The 21,960-nt window shown below is 42.6% G+C and overlaps 2 protein-coding genes across 2 annotated transcripts; both read left to right on the top strand.

The window, feature by feature from the left end:
• Positions 1–6,767, top strand: LOC144512747 (four and a half LIM domains protein 2-like). The gene is made up of 5 exons (XM_078243647.1): positions 1–156; positions 2,427–2,601; positions 3,340–3,509; positions 4,432–4,618; positions 6,548–6,767. Exons 1-5 carry the CDS (start codon positions 1–3, stop codon positions 6,697–6,699), a joined length of 840 nt encoding a protein of 279 aa, XP_078099773.1. The 3' UTR covers positions 6,700–6,767.
• A 1,927-nt stretch (positions 6,768–8,694) lies between these two features.
• On the top strand, positions 8,695–17,325 carry LOC144512720 (uncharacterized protein C7orf57 homolog). The gene is made up of 8 exons (XM_078243601.1): positions 8,695–8,809; positions 9,751–9,816; positions 10,190–10,363; positions 11,045–11,129; positions 12,105–12,231; positions 14,978–15,042; positions 15,659–15,759; positions 16,449–17,325. The coding sequence occupies exons 2-8, from the start codon at positions 9,759–9,761 to the stop codon at positions 16,508–16,510; spliced, it is 672 nt and encodes a 223-aa protein (XP_078099727.1). The 5' UTR covers positions 8,695–8,809; positions 9,751–9,758; the 3' UTR covers positions 16,511–17,325.
• Positions 17,326–21,960: the final 4,635 nt, after the last annotated feature.

Genomic DNA, 21,960 nt, shown 5'->3' with positions numbered 1-21,960 from the left:
ATGACTGAGCTGTACGACTGCACAGAGTGTAAGGAGTCCCTGTTTGGGCTGAAGTACATCCTGAAGGAGACCAACCCGTACTGCGTCAAATGCTACGATGATCTTTTCTCCAACAACTGTGAAGTGTGCCAGAAGGTCATCGGCTGCACCAGCAAGGTCATTTTATTATCCAATCTTAGTAAAAAGTCACCCCAGACAGCGGTGGCAATTTTCAATATTTCAGCAAAATAACTGATACCACACTGTAAAAAAATACTCTGCTGTTACATGATGTTTTAATGTTTGCAGATAACCTGAAACTTTGGACAGAAACATTGTGATAGGTAGAGCTAAATCCATCCATCTTCATCCTCTTATCCGGGGTCGGGTCGCGGGGGTAGCAGCTCCAGCAGGGGACCCCAAACTTCCCTTTCCCGAGCCACATTAACCAGCTCCGACTGGGGGATCCCGAGGCGTTCCTAGGCCAGGTTGGAGATATAATCCCTCCACCTAGTCCTGGGTCTTCCCCGGGGCCTCCTCCCAGCTGGACGTGCCTGGAACACCTCCCTAGGGAGGCGCCCAGGGGGCATCCTTACCAGATGCCCGAACCACCTCAACTGGCTCCTTTTGACGCAAAGGAGCAGCAGCTCTACTCCGAGCTCCTCACGGATAACTGAGCTTCTCACCCTATCTCTAAGGGAGACGCCAGCTACCCTCCTGAGGAAACCCATTTCGGCCACTTGTACCCTGGATCTTGTCGGTCATGACCCAGCCTTCATGACCATAGGTGAGGGTAGGATCAAAAACTGACCGGTAGATTGAGAGCTTTGCCTTCTGGCTCAGCTCTCTTTTCGTCACAACGGTGCGATAAATTGAATGTAATACCGCACCCGCTGTGCCGATTCTCCGACCAATCTCCCGCTCCATTGTCCCCTCACTCGCGAACAAGACCCCAAGGTACTTGAACTCCTTCACTTGGGGTAAGGACTCATTCCCTACCTGGAGAAGGCACTCCATCGGTTTCCTGCTGAGAACCATGGCCTCCGATTTAGAGGCGCTGATCCTCATCCCAGCCGCTTCACACTCGGCTGCGAAGCGATCCAGTGAGTGCTGAAGGTCACAGGCCGATGATGCCATCAGGACCACATCATCTGCAAAAAGCAGCGATGAGATCCCCAGCCCACCAAACTGCAACCCCTCTCCACCCCGACTACGCCTCGATATCCTGTCCATAAATACTACAAACAGGATTGGTGACAAAGCGCAGCCCTGGCGGAGGCCAACTCTCACCTGAAACCAGTCCGACTTACTGCCGAGAACCCGGACACAGCTCTCGCTTTGGTCGTACAGAGATTGGATGGCCCTGAGAAGGGACCCCTTCACCCCCGTACTCCCGCAGCACCTCCCACAGTATCTCCCGGGGCACCCGGTCATATGCCTTCTCCAGATCCACAAAACACATGTAGACCGGTTGGGCATACTGCAGGCTCCCTCCAGGATCCTTGCGAGAGTAAAGATCTGGTCCGTTGTTCCACGACCAGGACGGAATCCGCATTGTTCCTCTTCAACCTGAGGTTCGACTATCGACCGAACCCTCCTTTCCAGCACCTTGGAGTAGACTTTACCGGGGAGGCTGAGAAGTGTGATACCCCTGTAATTGGCACACACCCTCTTGTCCCCCTTTTTATAAAGGGGAACCACCACCCCGGTCTGCCACTCCTTAGGCACCGTCCCAGACTTCCACGCAATGTTGAAGAAGCGTGTCAATGTATATGTGTGTATGTATGTGTGTGTGCGTGTGTGTGTGTGTGTGTATATATATGTTTCTACAGTATAGGTGTATATGTGTGCGTGTGTTTTTGTTTCTACAGTATGTGTTTGTGTGTGTGTGTGTGTGTGTGTGTGTGTGTGTTTCTACAGTATATGTGTATGTGTGTGTGTGTGTGTGTGTGTTTCTACAGTAAATGTGTATATGTGTGTGTGCATGTATGTTTGTGTGTGTGTGTGTGTGTGTTTGTGTGTGTGTGTGTGTGTGTGTGTGTGTGTGTGTGTGTGTGTGTGTGTTTGTGTGTGTATGTATGTTTATGGTTGTATGTATGTGTGTGTATGTATGTGTGTGTGTGTCTATGTGTGTGTGTGTATGTATGTTTCTACAGTATATGTGTGTATGTATGTTAGTGTGTGTGTGTGTGTGTGTGTGTGTGTATGTATGTATGTATGTATGTATGTATGCATGCATGCATGTACGTGTTTGTGTGTATCTTTGTGTGTGTGTGTGTGTGTGTGTGTGTGTGTGTGTGTCTGTGTGTGTCTATGTGTGTGTGTGTGTGTGTGTGTCTGTGTGTGTGTGTATACGTATATATGTACGTATATATGTATATTTGTGTTATTTTTATAGAAGAAAAAAGAAAGACAGAAACGTAACAGTTTCCCTCTTAAATCTGCAGGATCTGTCGTACAAGGGCCGCCACTGGCACAGCGAGTGCTTCCTCTGCATCAAGTGCAGCCAGTCTCTGGTGGACCGGCCTTTCGCCACCAAGGACGAGCTGCTGATGTGCGTCGAGTGCTACAGCAGCGAGTACTCTTCCAAGTGCCACTCGTGTCTTAAGACCATCATGCCAGGTGAGGAGGCCTTTCTTTTATCCTCTTCATCCTCACAAGCAGCCGAAGAAGTATTCAGATGCTTTACTTCAGTAAACGTACTAATACCACACACTGCACTACTCCATCGTCATATGACATTAACGTAAGGGTTAGGGTTAGAACTAGCGGCAGTGAGCGATTTCACATTTTCACAGCTTTTACTTTACACCCCCCGAGTCTATATCACACACAAAATCCCATAAAAACCCAATTTCACCATATGGGACCCTTTAAGTAAAAGTACCATTAAAAGTATGCCAAACGAACAATTAGAAGTTTCTGGTTTCTCTGTACTCACGAATGCACAGATACTGAAGGAAACTTAAAAAAAGATTTTCAGGCAGGTTCTTCAGATATAAGGAGCTTTCTTCTTTCTAGGATTTCTAAGCAGATTTGCTTTATTGCCGGTGGACATTGGAGGTAATTATGGAGTTTGTGTCCGTGTGTTCAGATTTCACTGAGCTGTGAAAGGTAGAACGTGTTTGATGCTAATTGTGTGTTATAGTGTATAGTATAGTTTAGTGTGTGTGAGTCGCTTAATGCTATCTTCAGGCACAGTGATGGAAGAAGTATTCAGATCATACATACAAACGTACATACCGATGTGATGAAGTGTTTTTGGATTGGAAAACTTTCCATGTAAGTATCTTATTGATCTCCCTTTTCTTATCTTTCCCTGCCACTCTCCCACTCTTTCTCTCACCCCCCCCCTCCCAGGCTCCAAAAAGATGGAGCATAAAGGCAACAGCTGGCACAAGAACTGTTTCACCTGCAACCGCTGCCAGCAGCCCATAGGCACGCGGAGCTTCATCCAGAAGGACGCCAACAACTACTGCATGCCCTGCTACGAGAAGCAGTTTGCCCTGCAGTGCGTCACCTGCAAGAAGGTATAAAACCAGATCCACCTCGTCACACACTTCAATTAAATTTTGAGGGCCCTATTTTAACGATCTAAGCACACGGTGTGAAGCGCTTAGCCTCGAGTGTTTAGGGCGTGTCCAAAATCCAGGCGCGTGGTTCTAAAGGGTTGTACTTAGTGTCTTCATTAAGCAGAGGTGTGTTTTGGGGTGTAACATGAAATAAACCAATCAGAGATCATCTCCCGTTCCCTTTAAAAGCCAGGCGCGTTTGGACCTTGGAGCATTGCTGTTATGATGGAGGATTTGCACCGTAATATTTTTATTTGTAATCTTTTGCGTTTCGTTTGTGTGTTGCTGCGCTTCCCTGTGTGTGTAACAAGCGTAGTGTGCGCTCGCTGTGCACGAGTCTAGGAGCATTTTACTAATGCTCTGTTAAAATAACAACGAAATGCTGCGTTATTGACTTTAGACCAGGTTTTTGTTGGTTGATGGCGTCATCACTTCTGCTGCCTCAAGATAGCAATACGCCCAGAATGCACCTGAAGACACCTCCCTGTAAGATCAGCACGCCCAGAATGCACCTGAACACACCTCCCTGTAAGACCAGTACGCCCAAAATGCACCTGAACACACCTCCCTGTAAGACCAGCACGCCCAGAATGCACCTGAACACACCTCCCTGTAAGACCATGGGCGCACAGATGGGCTCAGGTGCATTTGCTATTTAAACAACGCAGGCGCTGGACAGGAAACTGACAACTGGGTCGGTCTTAAACTAGCAAAGAGACTTGCAGCGGGCTTTGCGCTATGCCGGGTGCAAGATAGGACCCAAACTGTTATATCATAACAGGAGTTATCTCAGGACACTTTACAGATTGAGTAGGTCTATGAAATGTCAATAGATAAATATTCACACAACACACCTGACATGTGATTCCATGTCTTTCAGCCCATCACCACTGTAGGAGTGAACTACCATGACCAGCCCTGGCATAAGGAGTGCTTTGTCTGCATCGGCTGCAAGCAGCAGCTGGCCGGCCAGCGCTTCACCTCTCGGGACGACTTTGCCTACTGCCTCGACTGCTTCTGCAACCTGTTTGCCAAGAAATGTGCTTCCTGCACCACCCCGATCAGCGGTAAAGCGTTTGTTAAAATAAATCAAATTACCGCAACACGGTAATCAAAGAGTACTTCAAAAATGCGCTACATTTTGCTCAGTGAAATTACGTTTCACTTATCCTGTCCTTTTGTAGTCTCACATAGCAAGACCTTCCTCCAAAGCGCTGCGGAGGAAGGTCTGGCTAGTCCGCACAGCATTCCTGGATGGGAGAAAAACGTGCTCTGGTTTATTGGCATTTCTTTAAACCAATCACAATCATCTTGGACGAACCGGACGGAGCCACGGTGCCTCTGCTAAATAGTCTCAGGAAGGAACTTGTTTTGGTGGAACATGTGTACGTTCAAAAGTAGTTTTAGTCGTACAACAGAAAACTCCGATTGGACAGATAGTCTAGCTAGCTGTCTGGATTTACCCTGCAGAGATCTGAGGAGCAGTTAACCATAGTCCTCAGAAATCCACCGGAGGTTAGAACGCCAACACAAAGAAAGAGGAAGGGGACGGACATCCGGCCGAAATGAGGGCAATGCATTCTCATGAACGGGTCCGTATGATATCGTAGGAAAAGTTTCATTTTCCCGGGAAGCAAACTCCGCTCCCCGGCTTAAAAGTCCTGTGTTTTAACACCAACCAATCCACCCGGACCGCCTCCCTACGCGGCCAGTCGCAATCTTATACATCGGCTGTCAATGTGGTGCGTACAGCAAAATAAATGTGGAATGCTCAGGAATTACAGTGCTTAACTTTTCGTAGCTTTTTGAAAGATTGGTTCATGAGAACAGGCCGAGGAACGACAGGCTTTGTGCTGCGCCGGGTGCAAGATAGGGCCCTGAGTCTGGTTTTCAGACTAGATTCATTCTCCATAAACTGCTGCTTAATTCAAGTAAGCCACTGCTGCTCAGAAATGGATACACGTTTACCTAAAATCTGCACCAAAAACCCCTTAATCATTAGAACTATTTTTGCATTGCACACCCTCGTGAATCGTCCAACAAATAATCCCTTGTACTTCTTCAAAGTAAAAGGGACTTGCAAGAGACAGGTTTTTAGCACTGTTAAACTTTTCACCGTGAATTTACAGCAATATACCGGCAGCAGCTTCGCCAGTAAACCACTGTTTATTTACAGTACACATACTGTTTTGAAAATTGAAGGTATTTTACTGTAAATAAACAGATTCTTACTGTATTATTTGAATTCACAGTAATCTACTGGCTGCAGTGTAATTCCCGCCGTTTTCTTTTAGTTTCCCAAGATGCATTGGTATTAACAGTAAATACTTTGCAGATAGTGCTGTAATATTATTATTTTCTCCCAGAATGCATTGCCATTTACAGTATGATCCTGTACAACATTAAACAAAACCCTAACCCTAAGGTTTAGAGTATAATGTACATAATCAGAGCAGCCGAAGCCGAGATAACCTGACTTTTAGTCCCTCAGTGTGTGCTCAAGCTCCAAAAAAACCAAGCAAGCTTTGATTTAGCCTAATGTTTGAATTTAAGATATCATAGGAACAAGGGATTGGGTGTGGGAAAAGTCTTAATTTGTCCTGAAATACATGGCTATAACGAGGTCAAATCTCATGACATGTCATTCCAACGTGAACTCCAAATAGACAGAAGAAACCACAGTATTAACGACCTTTAACATGGAAGGAACCTTTTCCAAGAACGTGTAAAAGGATTATTGCATTACAGAGATCATGGGACTCATGTTTGTAGGTCACTCACGGCTTCTCTTTGTTGCTTCTGCTTTTGGGCATTTTAGACACAGGACAGATGAAGACATGAAAGGGGAGAGAGAGGGGGGAATGACATGCAGCAGAGGGCCGCAGGCCGGAGTCGAACCCGGGGTTCAACTCCGCTGTGTCGAGGAGTAAACCTCTATATGTGCGCTCCTGCTCTACCAACCGAGCTAACCCGCCCACTTTTGCTTCTGTTTTAAGGTATCGGGGGCACCAAGTACATCTCGTTCGAGCAGCGGCAGTGGCACACCGACTGCTTCAACTGCAAAGGTTGCAGCGCGTCTCTGGTGGGTCGGGGTTTCCTGACATGCAAAGACGACATCCTCTGCCCCGAATGCGTCACAGACTTTTGAGCGATCCCCCCGAGCCGGGAATAAAAAGAGTTTGTCTGCCAATCAGAGAGCGCTTACAATATTCTTCCTAACATATCACTTATTGGTTCCTTACACATTAATCTGTTCTTAATGCTAGAAGGTGTTTTGTGCATGCGCTGATGATACTGTGATTAAATGTAAATGAGTTGAAGCCTTCATTCCAAAATGTACTTACTGAATGTGTTGCTGTTTCTTAGAAAAAATTCCCATTTGGAACGCATTGCCCTAGAATCCCAGAAAATTTATTTGTTTATCTCATTAATAACCTGGGAAATAACCTGTGTGTGTGTGTGTGTGTGTGTGTGTGTGTGTGTGTGTGTGGCAGACTGTTAGACTGTATTTGAGCATATTGAGTTGTTTTAATGGAAGGCACTGTGATGGCAATTGTTTTTAACAGAGTTAATATAATACTACTAATACAGTTTATCCTAATTATATTAGTTATGTCGAATTGAAATAAAGAGTTTGTGGATTTGATGAGTTTGTCCATTTGCTTATTGGTTTTCAGTTATGCTGCTTGGCATTGAAACAATATTTTTTATGTTTTTTATGTTTATGTACAACTTACTGTTTAATGAGAATAGTGAGTAAGGAAGTACAGTTTATTTCTAGAGCACATTTAAACCAAGGTGCTGTTTATAATGTTACCACACTGCACATAGCTGCACATACTGTACATATCTGTCTATATCGTTCATACAGAATATCCATATTTACTCAGAAGTAAGTTTTTCTTATAATATATTCTGATAATACATTGCATATATCTATATGTATATTATTCGTACTACTAGTATAATGCCACTGCTACTACATTGCACATATCTGTACATGTTGTTCATACATTGTTCATATTACATAGCCATATTTATTCTGCTCTTATAACACTTAGGAAAGCTTTTTTTGTCGGCCAGGTGCGTAGGATGTGACCCAAAGTGGCAGATCAGAAGCTTAAAAAGGAAGTCCCACACACTGACCATTACAATCATTTATTTAGAAAACACATCGTTTCGGTCTTAGATCTTCATATTTCTAAATAAATGATTGCTTGCGTAATGGTCAGTGTGCGGGACTTTCTTTTTAAGCTCTTCTAACACTGCAGTATATTTCTTGTCCTGCCTATGTACCAACTGTCTATATTTTGTATATCACATTGCACTTTTCTGCTTTTTTGGCACTTGTGGTTGGACGCAGACTGCATTTCGCTGTCTTTGTACTTGTACTCTGCACAATGACAATAAAGTTTAATCCAATCTAATCTAAATGTAAAAATAAAGGAGAGACACACACATACAAAACAACAGGCAGCAATTTAGAAATACAGAATGAAAGAGACAACAAATGAGGCCAGCGATTGAAAATGTGTCTTTAGCTTAGATTTAAAAACAGAAATGGATGGAGAATAGTGAAGAAAAAAAACACCTTTAGTTCTGTTGGAAGGTATAAATACAACGTTGGTATACACTACAATGTACTGCTTTTAAAATTCTACATATGCAAAAGTTAACAGTGCCACGTTTTAATAAGGAACCCTTGAGTTGAAGCTTATGGCTTTATTAATGGTTAATACATCATTATCAATCATTGCGGTTGTCAGGTTGTGACAATATGCAGTTAAAAAGGTTGGTAATCGATTAATACATGCTCATGGGTTTCTGAGTACTAATAAGCCATCAATTCTGAAGTTGTAAAAGCTAATAAGTCATTAATAGGATTAAAAGGATTTTTTTTTTTTTATCAAATGGGCAGTTGGAACCGTTAATAACATGTTAATAAATGGGTTTTGGTTCAGATGGAGTTGTGAACGGCCAAAGATCGTTTCTCAATGGAGTAACAGCATGACTATCGTAAAGAGCTCTCACTCTGCCCCTTTTCAAGACCTGCTCTCCGCCCGTTTGCTGTGAATTTTCGAACGGATGACTACAAAATTACGTCAGGCGTTTGCTGATATACACGATCTTTGTTTGGCGTACAGGAAGTGTGTGTGGCCGTGTCCAGCCTTCGCCCGCAGAATAGAAGAGCTAACGTAACGGCATCTAATTGCAGCAAGCCGCTCAGTAATTGCAACGAAGGAAAAAGAACATATAACGTAAGAAATGTGTCTGATTTTCTCCGAGTAGTATAGCTAGATGCTTCCGTAAAAACTAGCGTTGTTGCGGCGCAAATTAGGGTTTAGCGGTGGAAAGCCACTGCGGCAACTATCGAACATTAGGCGGCTAACTAGCAAGGCTTTGTTAGCTACATGGCTAACGTTAAGTTAAACTATGGCGCTAGACGTTATGTCTCTTACTAATGTGTGCTTTTATATATTTTGTCAATACATTGTGTGTATGGACGAACAATTTGACGCTAGCTGGCATGTAACGTTAACGGAAAGTCGGCTCACTTATTATCAAATGTCTTTTTTTTTATTAATATAACGTTAGTCTTGTTTTATTGGTGGTACCGTTAGCTGGTCTTATTATCTAATATACCTTGTTTTACATGCATACGTAAGACTCGTCTTATTTCTTCTTAGTTATGTTTTCTAATTCATCCTAATTGCTACTACGTTGAAAAGCGCAGACGGGCCGCTCTGTTGCACGTTTGGAAACAGAAGGCCAAACTCCATTAGAAAAATCGATAATTTAAGACGGCTTTGCTATAAGTTAACGGTATACGACTTGTCTGACATAATTTTTTTCAATATTTTATTAATGTTTTGTCTTTTGGTAAATTCGGCTGACATACTATGTACTAAGTAATAAATAATGTCCTAATAAATCTGAGTTGCTCTTAATGGTTTTAGGCCACTGCCCATCTGTGTCCATTGTAGCGGAAGATGAGTATGGGGGGAAAATAGGCAAGACATCTTTTGAAAGTGCAACAACTGGTGCTTTGAGTTTTGGGTGTGTTCAGATTTTTAAAAAATTAGGCCTTAAGTCATATTTTATGACTTTTATGTTTGCTAACAATCAAGGTGGCCTTTCATTTGTGTTATGTTTCATTGTGCCATTAACAGACTATAAAGTATTCCTTTTTGGTCAACAGATTGTCAAATGTCTTCAGGTGATATGAATACCGCTGTACCCAACCATCGAAGGACCAAGCCCGGCGGTAAGAAATTACAACATTACACATTATGGCACAAATCTTTGTATGTATGTTATCAGCTCCTACTAGACAGCCAATCACAGACATTATTTGTTCTTGGTAGAAGCATGCTGCGTGCTGATTGGCTCACTGATGAGATTTTACTCCTTAGAGATTGAAATTGGGTATTGAATGACAAGTAGTGCTGGGTACCGAATTCAGGCATCGACCAAATTGCCTCTGAAGTATCAAAAAATGCATCGTCATTCAATACCCTGAGGAGAAAATGTTGTCAGCATCAGTGAGCCAATCAACACAGGCACGCCATAGCGTTTTATTTGCTGATAATAGGAGCTACATAGCAAAGCAAGCAGATGTAATTCTTGGGTCCTTGCAGGTATAAAGACTGGGGTTGTGGCCAGCGGCATGTCTGGACCGACCTCCCAGATCCCCGGTCTGTCCCAAACGGCAGACGATACCTCTCCGGTGGAACGGACCACCGGCCGGCGAGTTGGGATCTTTGAGTCGGACTCGGAGTATGTGAAGCTCGCAAAGGGAGGTGGACACAAAGGTAAAAGGGCAGGGCTTTCCCTACCATTAGAAAATTACCAATTTTTTTTTGGGCATCATCTAAGCCACATAAAATCAATTTGAGATCTAATGATTGTAGTTGGACTACTTTAGCACGTTTTCCTGAGTGTTATTTATTGATTATCTGCTCTAGCTTCTCCAACGTTTTAGACACAGATATGGAGATAATAACGGTCCAAAATGAGGTTAAAATTGCGTTTTGTTTTTATTGAAAAACATCACATTTTCTTGGGGGAGGACCCCTCTGCCAAATATGCGTACCTAAGTCTGGACCTCTGCGTCGAGGCATTGCACCTCTCAGTACACGTGCGCCTGCTCTACTCACTGAGCCAACCCGGCCGCTGCTTCTGAGTAATTTCTTTCGGGCACACATAAGTGTCCTGTTATGTAAAGTGTAATGCCTCCATGGAAATGTTCCAGATGGATACACGTTAGTTTTGTCAGATTTTAACACCTATTATATAATATAAACTTTATTGATCCCAAAACTGGTACATTTCAGGTATTTTTGTAGTACAGTAGTCTCATTATTAAGCCCATGAGATGAATAGACTGCCTGTTAAGTGCTTTCAAATACAGTGCTTCATAACTGCTGGCAGTGTTTAGTTTTTAATGTTGTGTCTCCTCCCCCCCCTCCCCCTCTCTCTCTCTCTCTCTGCAGGGCTGCTGAGTCATGATGCTGACGCTGATGACAAACCCATGAAGCCCTACAATCCACCCAACTGGTTTGGTGATGAATTAAAGAGGTACGAACACTGCTTAGAGACACACAAATACGGGATCTAACATGGCGAAGATGCATCTAGTGAGGGCGAGATGAAGCCTTCCAGCAAACTGGGTTCGCAATAGGGTTTATTTACTCACAACACCACCTGTTGGTCAAAGAGTGTAGAACAGGCAACAACCCACCCACCCCACCCCAATAATCAAAACTGGGCTTTTAACAACGTTTTTGTTCCCTTTTTTTAAGGGTTTTGTTCCCTTTTTTTGGACATTTTGTTGCCTTTTTCAAAAAAAAAAGAAATTGGCAATCACAAATCCTATCCTACAGACTAAAGAAAACCAATTGTTTGGTAACGATCCTCGCAGAAATCACACCTATAAGCATTTAAATTTCTTCAATTTTAACATTTTTACAAAAATGATCACTCCCTCCAATATCGTGGATCATATCGCAACATCAGTCAAAAATAATCACCCTCAGGTATTTTCCTCGTACCGTGCAGCCCAGTGGTAATATGTCTGATCAACCCTAACACGTGCAACCTTTTTTCTTTTTCTGGATCAAAATTAAAACTTTGTTGTTCTTTTTCTAAACTTGTCACTTTTTTAGACTTTTTGTCACTTTTTTTTTGGGGACTTTTTGTCACTTTTTTTTGTTTTTGTCAAAACATTCTCTGCATTTTTGAAACTTTTTCTGACATTTTTGTCACTTTTTTTTTTAACGTCAGTTAGTTTTCAAATTCTACAAAATTAAATAAAACACCCAAAAATGCAATGAAAGTAGCGAACTGATCATTTATGTTACTTGTGAAGCGTACGGTGGTATGGAACCGTCCACGTTATTTTCTTTGACAGTTTTGGTTGAAAGAAAAGAAACCCAAATTTCAGATTTATAGAACCTTTTTAAAAAAAATGGGTCAAATGTGGCCCGAGGACAACAGGAGGGATAACTGCTGGCCAGCAATACAACTTATATCACCGTGGTTTTGTGCTTACAGCGGGAGCAAACCAACATCTCCCGACAGCAAGATGATGGGGGGCATGCAGCCCCTGGCTGCACCGTTTGGCACCGATAACGGTTCGTCCTGGGAAAGAGATGGTAGATTCTCCCCCAATAAGGAGAAGGTGAATGGACCAAACTAGTCACCCCCAAAGATTTTATACCGTGTCCATGTCTTACATTCTTTTTTTTTTTTTTTTTTTATTTATTCATTTATTTACCACACCCTTTCCATTTTTTTCACCTAATTAACTCCATCGTCGCATTCGCAGTTTGGTTTAAAATCCATTTTGGGCTTCATTTTTCTGCTGGTGCTTGTTGGCTGTGTGGAAGCTTTGTGGAAATATTTCTAGAAGTTTCAGGTAAGTACAGAGTGACGCATTTAGAAGGACCTGATTTAAAAACACAAGTTCATGTAAAGTACACTTCATACAATGTTCTTTTCTTTTTGTATCAAGGAACAAAAAAACAGTAATTCTTTTTAAACTCCATATTTCTTCGTAGTGTTATTAAGACCGATATGTTGCGGAGGATGTTTTAGCTTTTATTTATACATACATACTCACTCACTCAGTCACGGTCAAAAGTTTGGGGTCACTTAGAAATATCCATTCCAGACAGAATACCAGATGAGATCAGTTGCATTGTTTTTTTTAATCAGGGCAGCAGTTTTCAGATTACATTATCTGCTTACATAATTGCAAAAGGGCCATATCCTTTTAAAATGATATCAGATTAGTAAACAGAATGGGCCTTTGGAACATTGGATGAATGGTTGCTGATAATGGGCAATGTAGATATTGCATTAAAGATCAGCCACCCACTCAGATCAGCTGGTATTCTGTCTATAATGGAGTGGAATGGAAATTTCTGTGAAGTGACCCCAAACTTGTGTGTGAGAGAGAGAGGGATGGATGGATGGATGGATAGATAGAGAGATATATATATATATATATATATATATAAAAAGAGAGACAGAGATCTCTAACTATTCATTTATTTTATTTTTTGTTCCTAGGAAAGTGTTCATATCGAAGAAAATGACCTAATCAAAATGTACCAGATGAAGTTTGGTAGTATTACACAGGGTACCTGTCAAAAATCAGTTTAACTTGCAGTAGAATGACTATATTTTATTGAATATTTAAGGATGTTGTTGTTGCTGCTGGGTTCATGCTCATGCTTGTTCATGTTTCTTTAATCATTTTCCATCGCATGGTAAACTGCATCTCAAGTTTTCGCCCCATCACTTCATCCTTTTCGCTATTACCAAGATCTGATCCAAGTTGCTTGTCAGCTTGTATATTTGGCAATAAAGTGAATCAATCTGTCTATAATTCTGCAGTAAAAGTCGGAACTATCTGGATTTATTGTTCTGATAATGTGGCTGCAACATTCAGGCGATGGAGCTCAACAGTGACCGGTCACTTATTTAACGGCTCTGGATGTGGTTCTTCCCCAGTTCAGGAAGTTCTGTTGACATTTCAAAAATTGCTGATATAAAGAGTTTAAAGTCTGGAACCGAGCCAACCAGCTAGGAGATGAACCTTGACCCTGAAACGTTTCATTTGGTGCAAAAAACATTTTGAAATCCGCAAAAAATGTAATCGGTACAAGACCGTGTACTGAAGCTGTCAGAGACTCGTTCTAGCCGTTCTCGGTTTCGCGGGTACAAGGTAACAGCGAGTTGGACCAATCAGAGATGTCGCTTAGGATTGTGGGTATTGTCGTATTTTTCCATAAGCTCGTGAGTAAAGCCCAGTTCAATCTCAAAGCGATGTGCACCGTGTTGCTACAGTTTCCGTGATGAACGACCGGTTTTCTCTGAACGGTGTGACAGCTTTGAGTTGTGTTTTCTCTCGTTTTGGTGGGCGTGTCTCTGGTTCATTGGCTGTGTCCCAGGGGATAGCCAATCAGCAGAGATGTGCCTGTCAACTCGTGGTAATGAAAAGGCAGAGCGCCTGCGCACACAACACGGTGTTCAACGCACCCCCGTTTCAGTTTAAAAAAAACGCGTTGCTACATTTTGTCGGCGCAGAACGTGGCCCCGTATTTCTTAAAACAAGCTTGATTTCGTACGGACATCTAGCTTCTAAAGGACCAGAATCTTATTTTTCACAATCTCACAGCTCGTGGTCAGTCTACCTCGGATGGTTTAGACATTAAGGACCCTATTTTAACGATCTAAGCACGGCGTGAAGCGCCTGGTGCAGGTGCGTTTAGGGCGTGTACGAATCCACTTTTGCTAGTTTGACGGCGGGGAAAAAGGTGTGTTTGGGACGTAACATGCAATAAACCAATCAGAGTGTCATCTCCCGTTCCCTTTTAAAAGCCAGGCGCGTTTGGACCTTGGAGCATTGCTATTATGATGGAGGATTTGCTGAGCAGGAAGGAGAGATTTTCAGGAGAAGAAACTGATCTGCCCGTGTGGGAAAGCGCGCGAGCAGATCATCTCCTAATACTATTTCACATTGTAATATTTGTATTTTTAATCTTCTGCATGTTTTTGTGACGCTGCCTCAAGATAGCAATACGCCCAGAATGCACCTGAACACACCTCCCTGTACCAGCACGCCCATGGGGCCACAGATGGGCTCAGGTGCATTTGCTATTTAAACGGCGCGGGTGCTGGACGGGAAACTGACAACTGGGTCGGTCTTAGACTAGCAAAGAGACTTGCGTCAGGGCTTTTCGCTGCGCCGGTTGAAAGATAGGGCCCTATATCTGATAATCTAAATCCTTACTGAGAAAATTAACTAGATTTTTTTTTTTTAACTTCCGGAACCACACTGTTGAGCTCTATAACCGTCATTAAGCGCGACACAAATTAAGCAGGTTCAGTAAAATCTGGGTAACTTTTCCCTCCCACAGATGTCTCCTGATGATGTCGCCGATGAGCTTGGTGGTCTGTCCATGACCAGCAAATACAAGCGAACGTGAGTATCAATCGATGTGCTGGAATACAAAATCCAAACAATACAAGACAATAAAAATCTGGCGCAAATATTTAGTGGCGGCACCATAAATAAAGTGTTGGATGAAGGTTGTGAGACTTTTTAAGCCTCAAGTTGATGGTAGGCCTGTAACAACTACTAACTGCAATTATTTGCTATCATTAGCCAAGATCTTAAAGGTCCCATGGCATGAAAATTTCACTTCATGAGTTTTTTTTTAACATTAATCAGTTTAGTTCAGCCTGCCTATGGTCCCCCAGTGGCTAGAAATGGTGATAGGTGTAAACCGAGCCCTGGGTATCCAGCTCTGCCTTTGAGAAAATGAAAGCTCAGATGGGCCGATCTGGAATCTTCCCTTTATGACGTCATAAGGGGAAAGGTTACCTCCCCTTTCTCTGCTTTGCCCGCACAGAGAATTTAGCCCACCCATGAGAGAGAGAGAGACATCATGGCTTTCAAACGAGCAAAGTGGCAGTTGGTCAAGGATGAAAGAGACAATTACATTGTGAATCGCAATTATTTCTGAGACAATTGTACAGCAAAAATGTTGAATTGTTCCATCTCTAATTGATGGTGCCGTCTCGTGTCTCCTCTCCAGGTGTTATGAGAAGAAGGCTCCTCCAGTCAGCATGTCCAAGCTGCTGAGTCATGGCTATGTCGAGGACAAGAAGAAGTCTCCTAATGACGACGATGCCTCAAGTAAGACGTGGGGAACAGTGGGGAACCGTTTGATTTTGTTGTTGATCTAAAGGCCCCGACACACCAAGGTGGCCTTTGGCGGCCTTTTTTTGGCCGATAAAACATGGCCGAAATAAGAGCACAAAGTAAGTCAGTTGTAGGCTATACCGTAGGGGTGAATATTGAGTGCTTTGGGGTCCTTCTGTAACTAATTTTGGGGTACAATGGTTCTGGAGAAAGCTACATGCAGCAGTACCACAGGCCAAGCAATCTTCAAATTCCAAACAGGCACATTTTGAACGGGCACTGTACTAGTTTAATACAAAGACTGTAATAGACCTTTCTCTTTGTCTGCACCGCTAAACAATTAGCCCCCTAGCAAGCAAGCTAGCTTACTAGCCAGCTTACTAGCCTCTTCCCCTTGTTGAATGAGGAATAGATGACCGCCGCCTGTGGCATGGGGAGTTATTTCCTCTCATGCAGGCACAGACCTACGTGGTACTTGGCCGTCGGCTGTAGTCTCTGCGCTGTGTTCCAGTGCAAATTTTTGGCCAAGACAAAGGCGACGGGGGCCGACGTGAGGCTACGCCACAGTCGGCCCTCGTCGCCACTAGTCCCCGGCCGTCAGCTTGGTGTGTCAGGGCCTCAAGTGTTTTAAGCTAGAGGGCAAGTTTGCTCAAGTGCTGATGTCTGATTGCTTTGTTTTCTAGGCGTGACCTCAGATCAGACCAGCACCGTTGGGACGGAGGACAATGGCGACGACCTGGAGTAGTGCATACAGGTTCTGGTCTCGAGGGAAACAGGGTGTCGTCCTAACACTGGTTTATGGTTTCCACAGATCCACGAACACACCGCTCCGCCCCTCTCGGTTTCACTCGCATCTATTGTACATCCACTGACTGTTAGGTTTTGTACTCATGTTTATGCAAAGGTACTGCTCTCTTTTTATTTATTTGCTTTCATTTGTAAAAAAAAAAAAAAGTATTCACACAGATTGTGTTGAGTAGATTGTGTCCGTCGTGCTCGCGGTATTTCTTATCTGTGTTGTCGTTTCTCGATTTGAAAGACGAGTTGTGCACAGGGCAGGAAACTAACGAATGTTGGGTCCAAAGGGTTGAGTGGTGTTAGTTTCCTTCCCTGGTTGTATGAAGATCGAGCTAGTGAAGTTCTAAAATGTTAGTGCTAATGAAATGTGGTTCCAGTGACGTGAAATATTATTTGTTTTGATCGAGGGTTCCTGCTCTCTGAAGGGATGTTAAGAGTTTTTTTTTGTGTGTGTGTTTTCGACTGCGGGGGTGGAAACGATCATTGGTTGAGACAGCCACCCTGCAGCTGTGACCACATGCCAAAGTGCGTACTGATGGCCACAGCCGCTGTGCTTTGTTTGGTTAAAGGGCCAAAGATGATTTTTTTTCTTTTTTGGGATAAGGTTGCTGCTCTGCAAAAGGTTGCCCTTCTCTACTATACCACCCACAATTCTGTTGTTTTTGACTCCGTAAAAAAACCTAACATGCCTCGTTTTATTGTGCATTTTTATGAAAGCTTTTACTCCCAATTATCAGAATAAAAGCCCATTCAGAAGAAAAATGCCTCATGTATAAACACTAAATTAACTCGTGATGTTTGCACGGCTATTTTGAACACTATCAGGTGCTGCAAGATCCATTTCCTCGCCCACTGTTTATTGGGAAGCTCACCAGTAAACCGCTAACGATGCCAAGTGTTTTTGGATGGCAGTCCAAGTATCTCAGAAGCGTGCTAATGATATAATTGAATTGGGTCAACTCTGGATGTTGAAGCTCTCCAGTGTTATCTTAATTGCGTCCTCATTCAGCCCTGTAAAACCCGAAACTCGTGCAACAACCGATAAGTATTCTGGGAAATTTCAGGGGAAATGGCCACCTTTAGCAGACTTGCCAAGCTGAAAGTCCAGTCCAGTGTATTTCCCTGTTAAGATTAAGGCGTGATTTACGCTGCTGCGTTCAGTCTACGGCGTAGGTTACGGCGAAAGCTCTGCGTGGAGCCTCCGCAGAACCACGAGTCACAAGTTTTAATAAAAGTGAGTTCTGAACGTGCCAACCAAGCAGTTTTTGGTCTGCTCATGCAGTGTTTTGGACTTTGTAGGCATCAGTAGGAGAACTTGGTGTTAGTGCACAGCCCGATCACACCAAACCCTCCATTAATGTCGTGTTCGTCCATCTGATGGGAGTTTATTCCGTCGAGATGGGAGAAATGGTTACTGCGACATTTTTGCATATGAAAACTTTTTTGAAGCAGTGGAAAAGGTCTCTCTGTCTCGAATAAAAGTCTTCCAACCAGAGACAAGGATGCCCCCTACATCTGCGATATTCATTCTTTAAAAACAAAACACTGACATTTTACTCTGTAACATAATCTAAATTCATAATAAAACTTTTTTATTAGTAGCAATCACTCTCCGTATTGCTAGCGACAGTAGCTAGGAAGCTCACTGTCTCATAATGAGCAAATGTAGATTTTTAGCAACAACTTAATTAAGCTTAATCGGTTAATACATTCCATCTATTTTCTGCCACCAGTCTGCATCCGGTTTGCATTCATTTAATTGATTCTATCATTAGGAGTTATTAATTTTTTAAGCCACGTCCTCCCTACTGGTTTCCGTCATACTTTGACACTTCAGTGAGTCAATCCGGTATGATTGTGAAACGGGTGGCCAATTGTAATTAATTAGTAATGTGGTATTCATTAGGGCTTACATTGACCTCTGCAGTAGGGCTGTGCACCATATGAGGAGAATATGCCATATGCGATAACGTTGTTGAATATCACGATAACGATATTACTTGCGATATATACAAATGGATATTAAAGTGTACTCAGTTCTGACTTTCGGTTGCTTTTAGTATTCTAAAATACAACAAACTGCTTGTTGAAGTTCAAATTTCTAACATTCGTTTATTGAGCAAATTGAAGATTGAACTGAACATAAAAGGCACCACTTAAAAAAGAATGAGTTACATTTTAATTAGCAGTTTTTTTTACTGATATTTTCTTTAGAAAACCGATATATTGTGCAGCTCTACTCTGCAGAAACGCTTTTCAACAGAAGTGTGCCTTCTTGTTTTACGGTTTACTTTGCAGAAAGCCCGATTTTTAAGTTCACACATACACAAGTTCAGAGTGCTCACACAGTTGGCCTTACTGCTCCGAAACCACCGCAGACAATGGGAATTATCACTCCACCTCTTTGTCCCCTGCTTGTTTGTGGGGTTGCGTATTTCGTTCGAACAGTCAAGATATCTCATAAAAAGGTTATAGATTTAATTCCTGTGACATTTGTATAATTTCTTTGCCGTAACTGTGAACCTGCACGGTGACAGTATAATCCTAATCCTACGGGGACATTTGTCGGGCGGAGAACATGCTCTTAAAAATGAAGACGAGGAATGAATTATTTGGGCGTATAACGGCAAGATTAAAGCTCTTGAGTCTGTTCCCGGAAATCCAACACATTCATCACCTTGCGTCTCCGAAATGCTGCAGCAGTAACGGACTTGTTTGTTTGTTTTGTCACTTTGTTTCCAACACTATATATATATTAAGCAATGATGCATAATTGATCTGTATGTGGTATTAAACATTGTCAAGTGTTCAAAACTAGACGCACTGGATTTTATTTTTGCAGTAGACGAAATGGCGAATGTATCATCCTTCTTTTGATGTTTGCTTTGAAGAAAAAGGTTTATTTGTATGAACTGTTAAATCTAGGTATATCGTTATATTCAGGTACAGTACTTAGAGTTTAAAAATAGTGTTTGGTCACGTTGCTTCCTCTTCTCCCCAGTGTGAGTTGGTGGCGTATCTGTTTACAAACCAATAGCGGGAACCTTTTTAGTGGCTTAACTTGGCAAAGTCCTCCATGAAATGGTATTATTTCATTTTTTTTGTAAATGCAAATGTACCGGAAGAGACGAAGAAGGAAGCTTTCAAACAGAAGACCCCTCAAGTGTTTGTAGTGAGGAGAAATCCACCTAAACGACTCTATGTAAGACCCCGCTTATCCTGATGACTGCACACAGAACTCTCAATTATCCTTCAATAAATGGGCATGTGCATGTACTCGTGTCCTTTGTTTTTTCTTCTTTAACCAAATGTAACAATTCCAGCACTCAATCAGCTTATATCTGTTGGTTTTAAGCCTAACACATACACAGGTGACAATAAAAAAAAAAAAAAATCATATCGTCAACTTTAAATCAAATACTTATTTGTGTCTGAAGTAAATGTCCTCTTCCTTTATTTTTTCTTCTCAGAGTACACCAGAGTGCTACATTTGAAAGCTGATATTTAAGAAGAAATTGTCCCGGAGGAGCATGCCCCTGGATCCCCACTAAGGGGGTTCAAGCTGAGACCGAGACGCCCCCAACTCAGAGTAGTTTCCTGTCTCTTCGTCCGTGGGTTTCGCCACCGCCACGCCTCTTTGGGAGTCTAGCGGCAGCTCCTGAGTGTGTTTGATTCCAACGGGAGAAGTGAACGTGAACACAGATTATGAGCGATTCTTTCACTAAAGTAAATACTAGAGCCATTCTTCAACAAGCCACATATCTCCAGAACATTCTGACACTAAAACGTCGTTTGTCAGACGGACACATCAAGAAAAAAAATGATCTTTGTTGGAGACGCGTTTCTGTCTCAGGAACAAACTCTCGCGAGATCTTGCAACAGGGAAGCTAACGTCAATTAACATTCGTCAACGCCCTTAGAAAACTAATCTCCGTGATGCTAAATATGTCTTTTAGCTTTGTAAATATCTAACGTTGGCAAAAGGAATTATTAAAGTATACAAATATAACTTTTCCGAGGCCACGCCCCTTTAGGAGACAGGAAGTGTGTACAGTTTCACACCACTGGCGCGGCTTGAAATCTGCTATCTTTAGTATAGAGGATCTTTTGTTCTGGGTTCTGGTGTTTGTCACCTTTTTCACCTCTTAAGAGTTTTGCAGGTATGGGGGGTATTCAGTTAATCTGGCGGATTAGACCTCGTCCAGGACTGTGGGGGTGTGTATACACTGATTAATTGACATCTTCCGGAGTCTCCTGTTAGCTCTGTTGCACCAGAAGGGGCAGGACAAATGACAGTTATCATTCTTATTGGTAGATGATTTGTGACCTAATAAATTCCCAACTAAGCTCCGACCCACCTTTTAACCTGAGCAGGAGGTCTAATCAGCCAGAATAACTGTGTGGGTCTTCAGAGGCTTTCAAGGGTAACTTTGTTTGTGTCTAAGTGACTAATGGGAACAACAATCTTTGACATTGGTCCAGGATTAAGCGAGATCGCTGCGGAAGGCAGCGGAGAAACAAGCTGCAATGTAAGTTATTGGGCAATTGGCACCTTCAATTTACGTTCACGAAAGTGCTTGTTTTGCCACTGCCACAATGTTGGCTCTAAACACGCTAACAGTATTGTTTTTTTAAAAGCAGTCTGGTGGGGTTAGGAGCTGTTTCTGGTTAAACAAAGAAGATTTTACTCTTTAAAAATCTCTGTAGGGATCCTTTCCATAATGTTGTCAGACACTTAAAATAATAATCTGAGTCTGTCAGCGGCAAAAACGGAACTTTTAGTGGATAAAATTGACACTGAACAATTGTCCTGTAGGATTACATTGCAGTCCGGTAAGTAAAATAATGTGATTTTTCAATCAGACTTCTATAATTTATACTAAAGTAGGCTACTTAATAAGATTATACTATTTAATTATCCTTATGGACCAGTCAGGCCTAAAGCAGTGTGTGTAGAGGAGAAAACACACACACACACACACACACACACACACACACTTTCACGCACGCGCACCGTGGTCGTTGCAGGCTGCATCCTTCCTCTCTCGAGCACGGAGCTGCCGCGCTGCATCTCACTTTTACAACGCGGCTTCTGCAGCCGCGACAGCAACGCATGCAACGGTGCATCGGTGGCTGATCGATTCTTGTATCGGAAAACAATCCGCATGGTGACGTCACGCCACTGATCGGTTATAGTGCCTGGGCGGGTTGGTGGCTGACTGGCTGGGTAGCCTACCGCGCGGACGCCAGGGGTATATAGACAGATGGGTGCATTTAAACTCCACAACGGATAAAAAAATTAAAAAAAAAAGCAAAGTAAAAAAAAAAAAAAAAGGACAATATCGCACGAGGAGTGTGTGGACGCGCACGGGACTGTTTGCTGTTTGTTTTGTTTAT

The sequence above is a fragment of the Sander vitreus genome, chromosome 24 (genome assembly GCF_031162955.1).
Source record: "Sander vitreus isolate 19-12246 chromosome 24, sanVit1, whole genome shotgun sequence".
Lineage (NCBI taxonomy): Eukaryota > Metazoa > Chordata > Actinopteri > Perciformes > Percidae > Sander > Sander vitreus.
Note: the sequence above shows the minus strand (reverse complement) of the source record. Positions and strands in the feature narration are given on the sequence as shown.

Excerpts from the sequence above, each read along its gene's own strand:
- LOC144512747 (XM_078243647.1), top strand. The coding sequence starts at position 1 with ATGACTGAGCTGTACGACTGCACAGAGTGTAAGGAGTCCCTGTTTGGG. Across the intron at positions 2,602-3,339 it reads TCTTAAGACCATCATGCCAG|GCTCCAAAAAGATGGAGCAT; the intron begins GTGAGGAGGCCT and ends CCCCCCTCCCAG. Across the intron at positions 3,510-4,431 it reads AGTGCGTCACCTGCAAGAAG|CCCATCACCACTGTAGGAGT; the intron begins GTATAAAACCAG and ends CATGTCTTTCAG.
- LOC144512720 (XM_078243601.1), top strand. The coding sequence starts at position 9,759 with ATGTCTTCAGGTGATATGAATACCGCTGTACCCAACCATCGAAGGACC. Across the intron at positions 10,364-11,044 it reads AAAGGGAGGTGGACACAAAG|GGCTGCTGAGTCATGATGCT; the intron begins GTAAAAGGGCAG and ends CTCTCTCTGCAG. Across the intron at positions 12,232-14,977 it reads TCTCCCCCAATAAGGAGAAG|ATGTCTCCTGATGATGTCGC; the intron begins GTGAATGGACCA and ends TCCCTCCCACAG.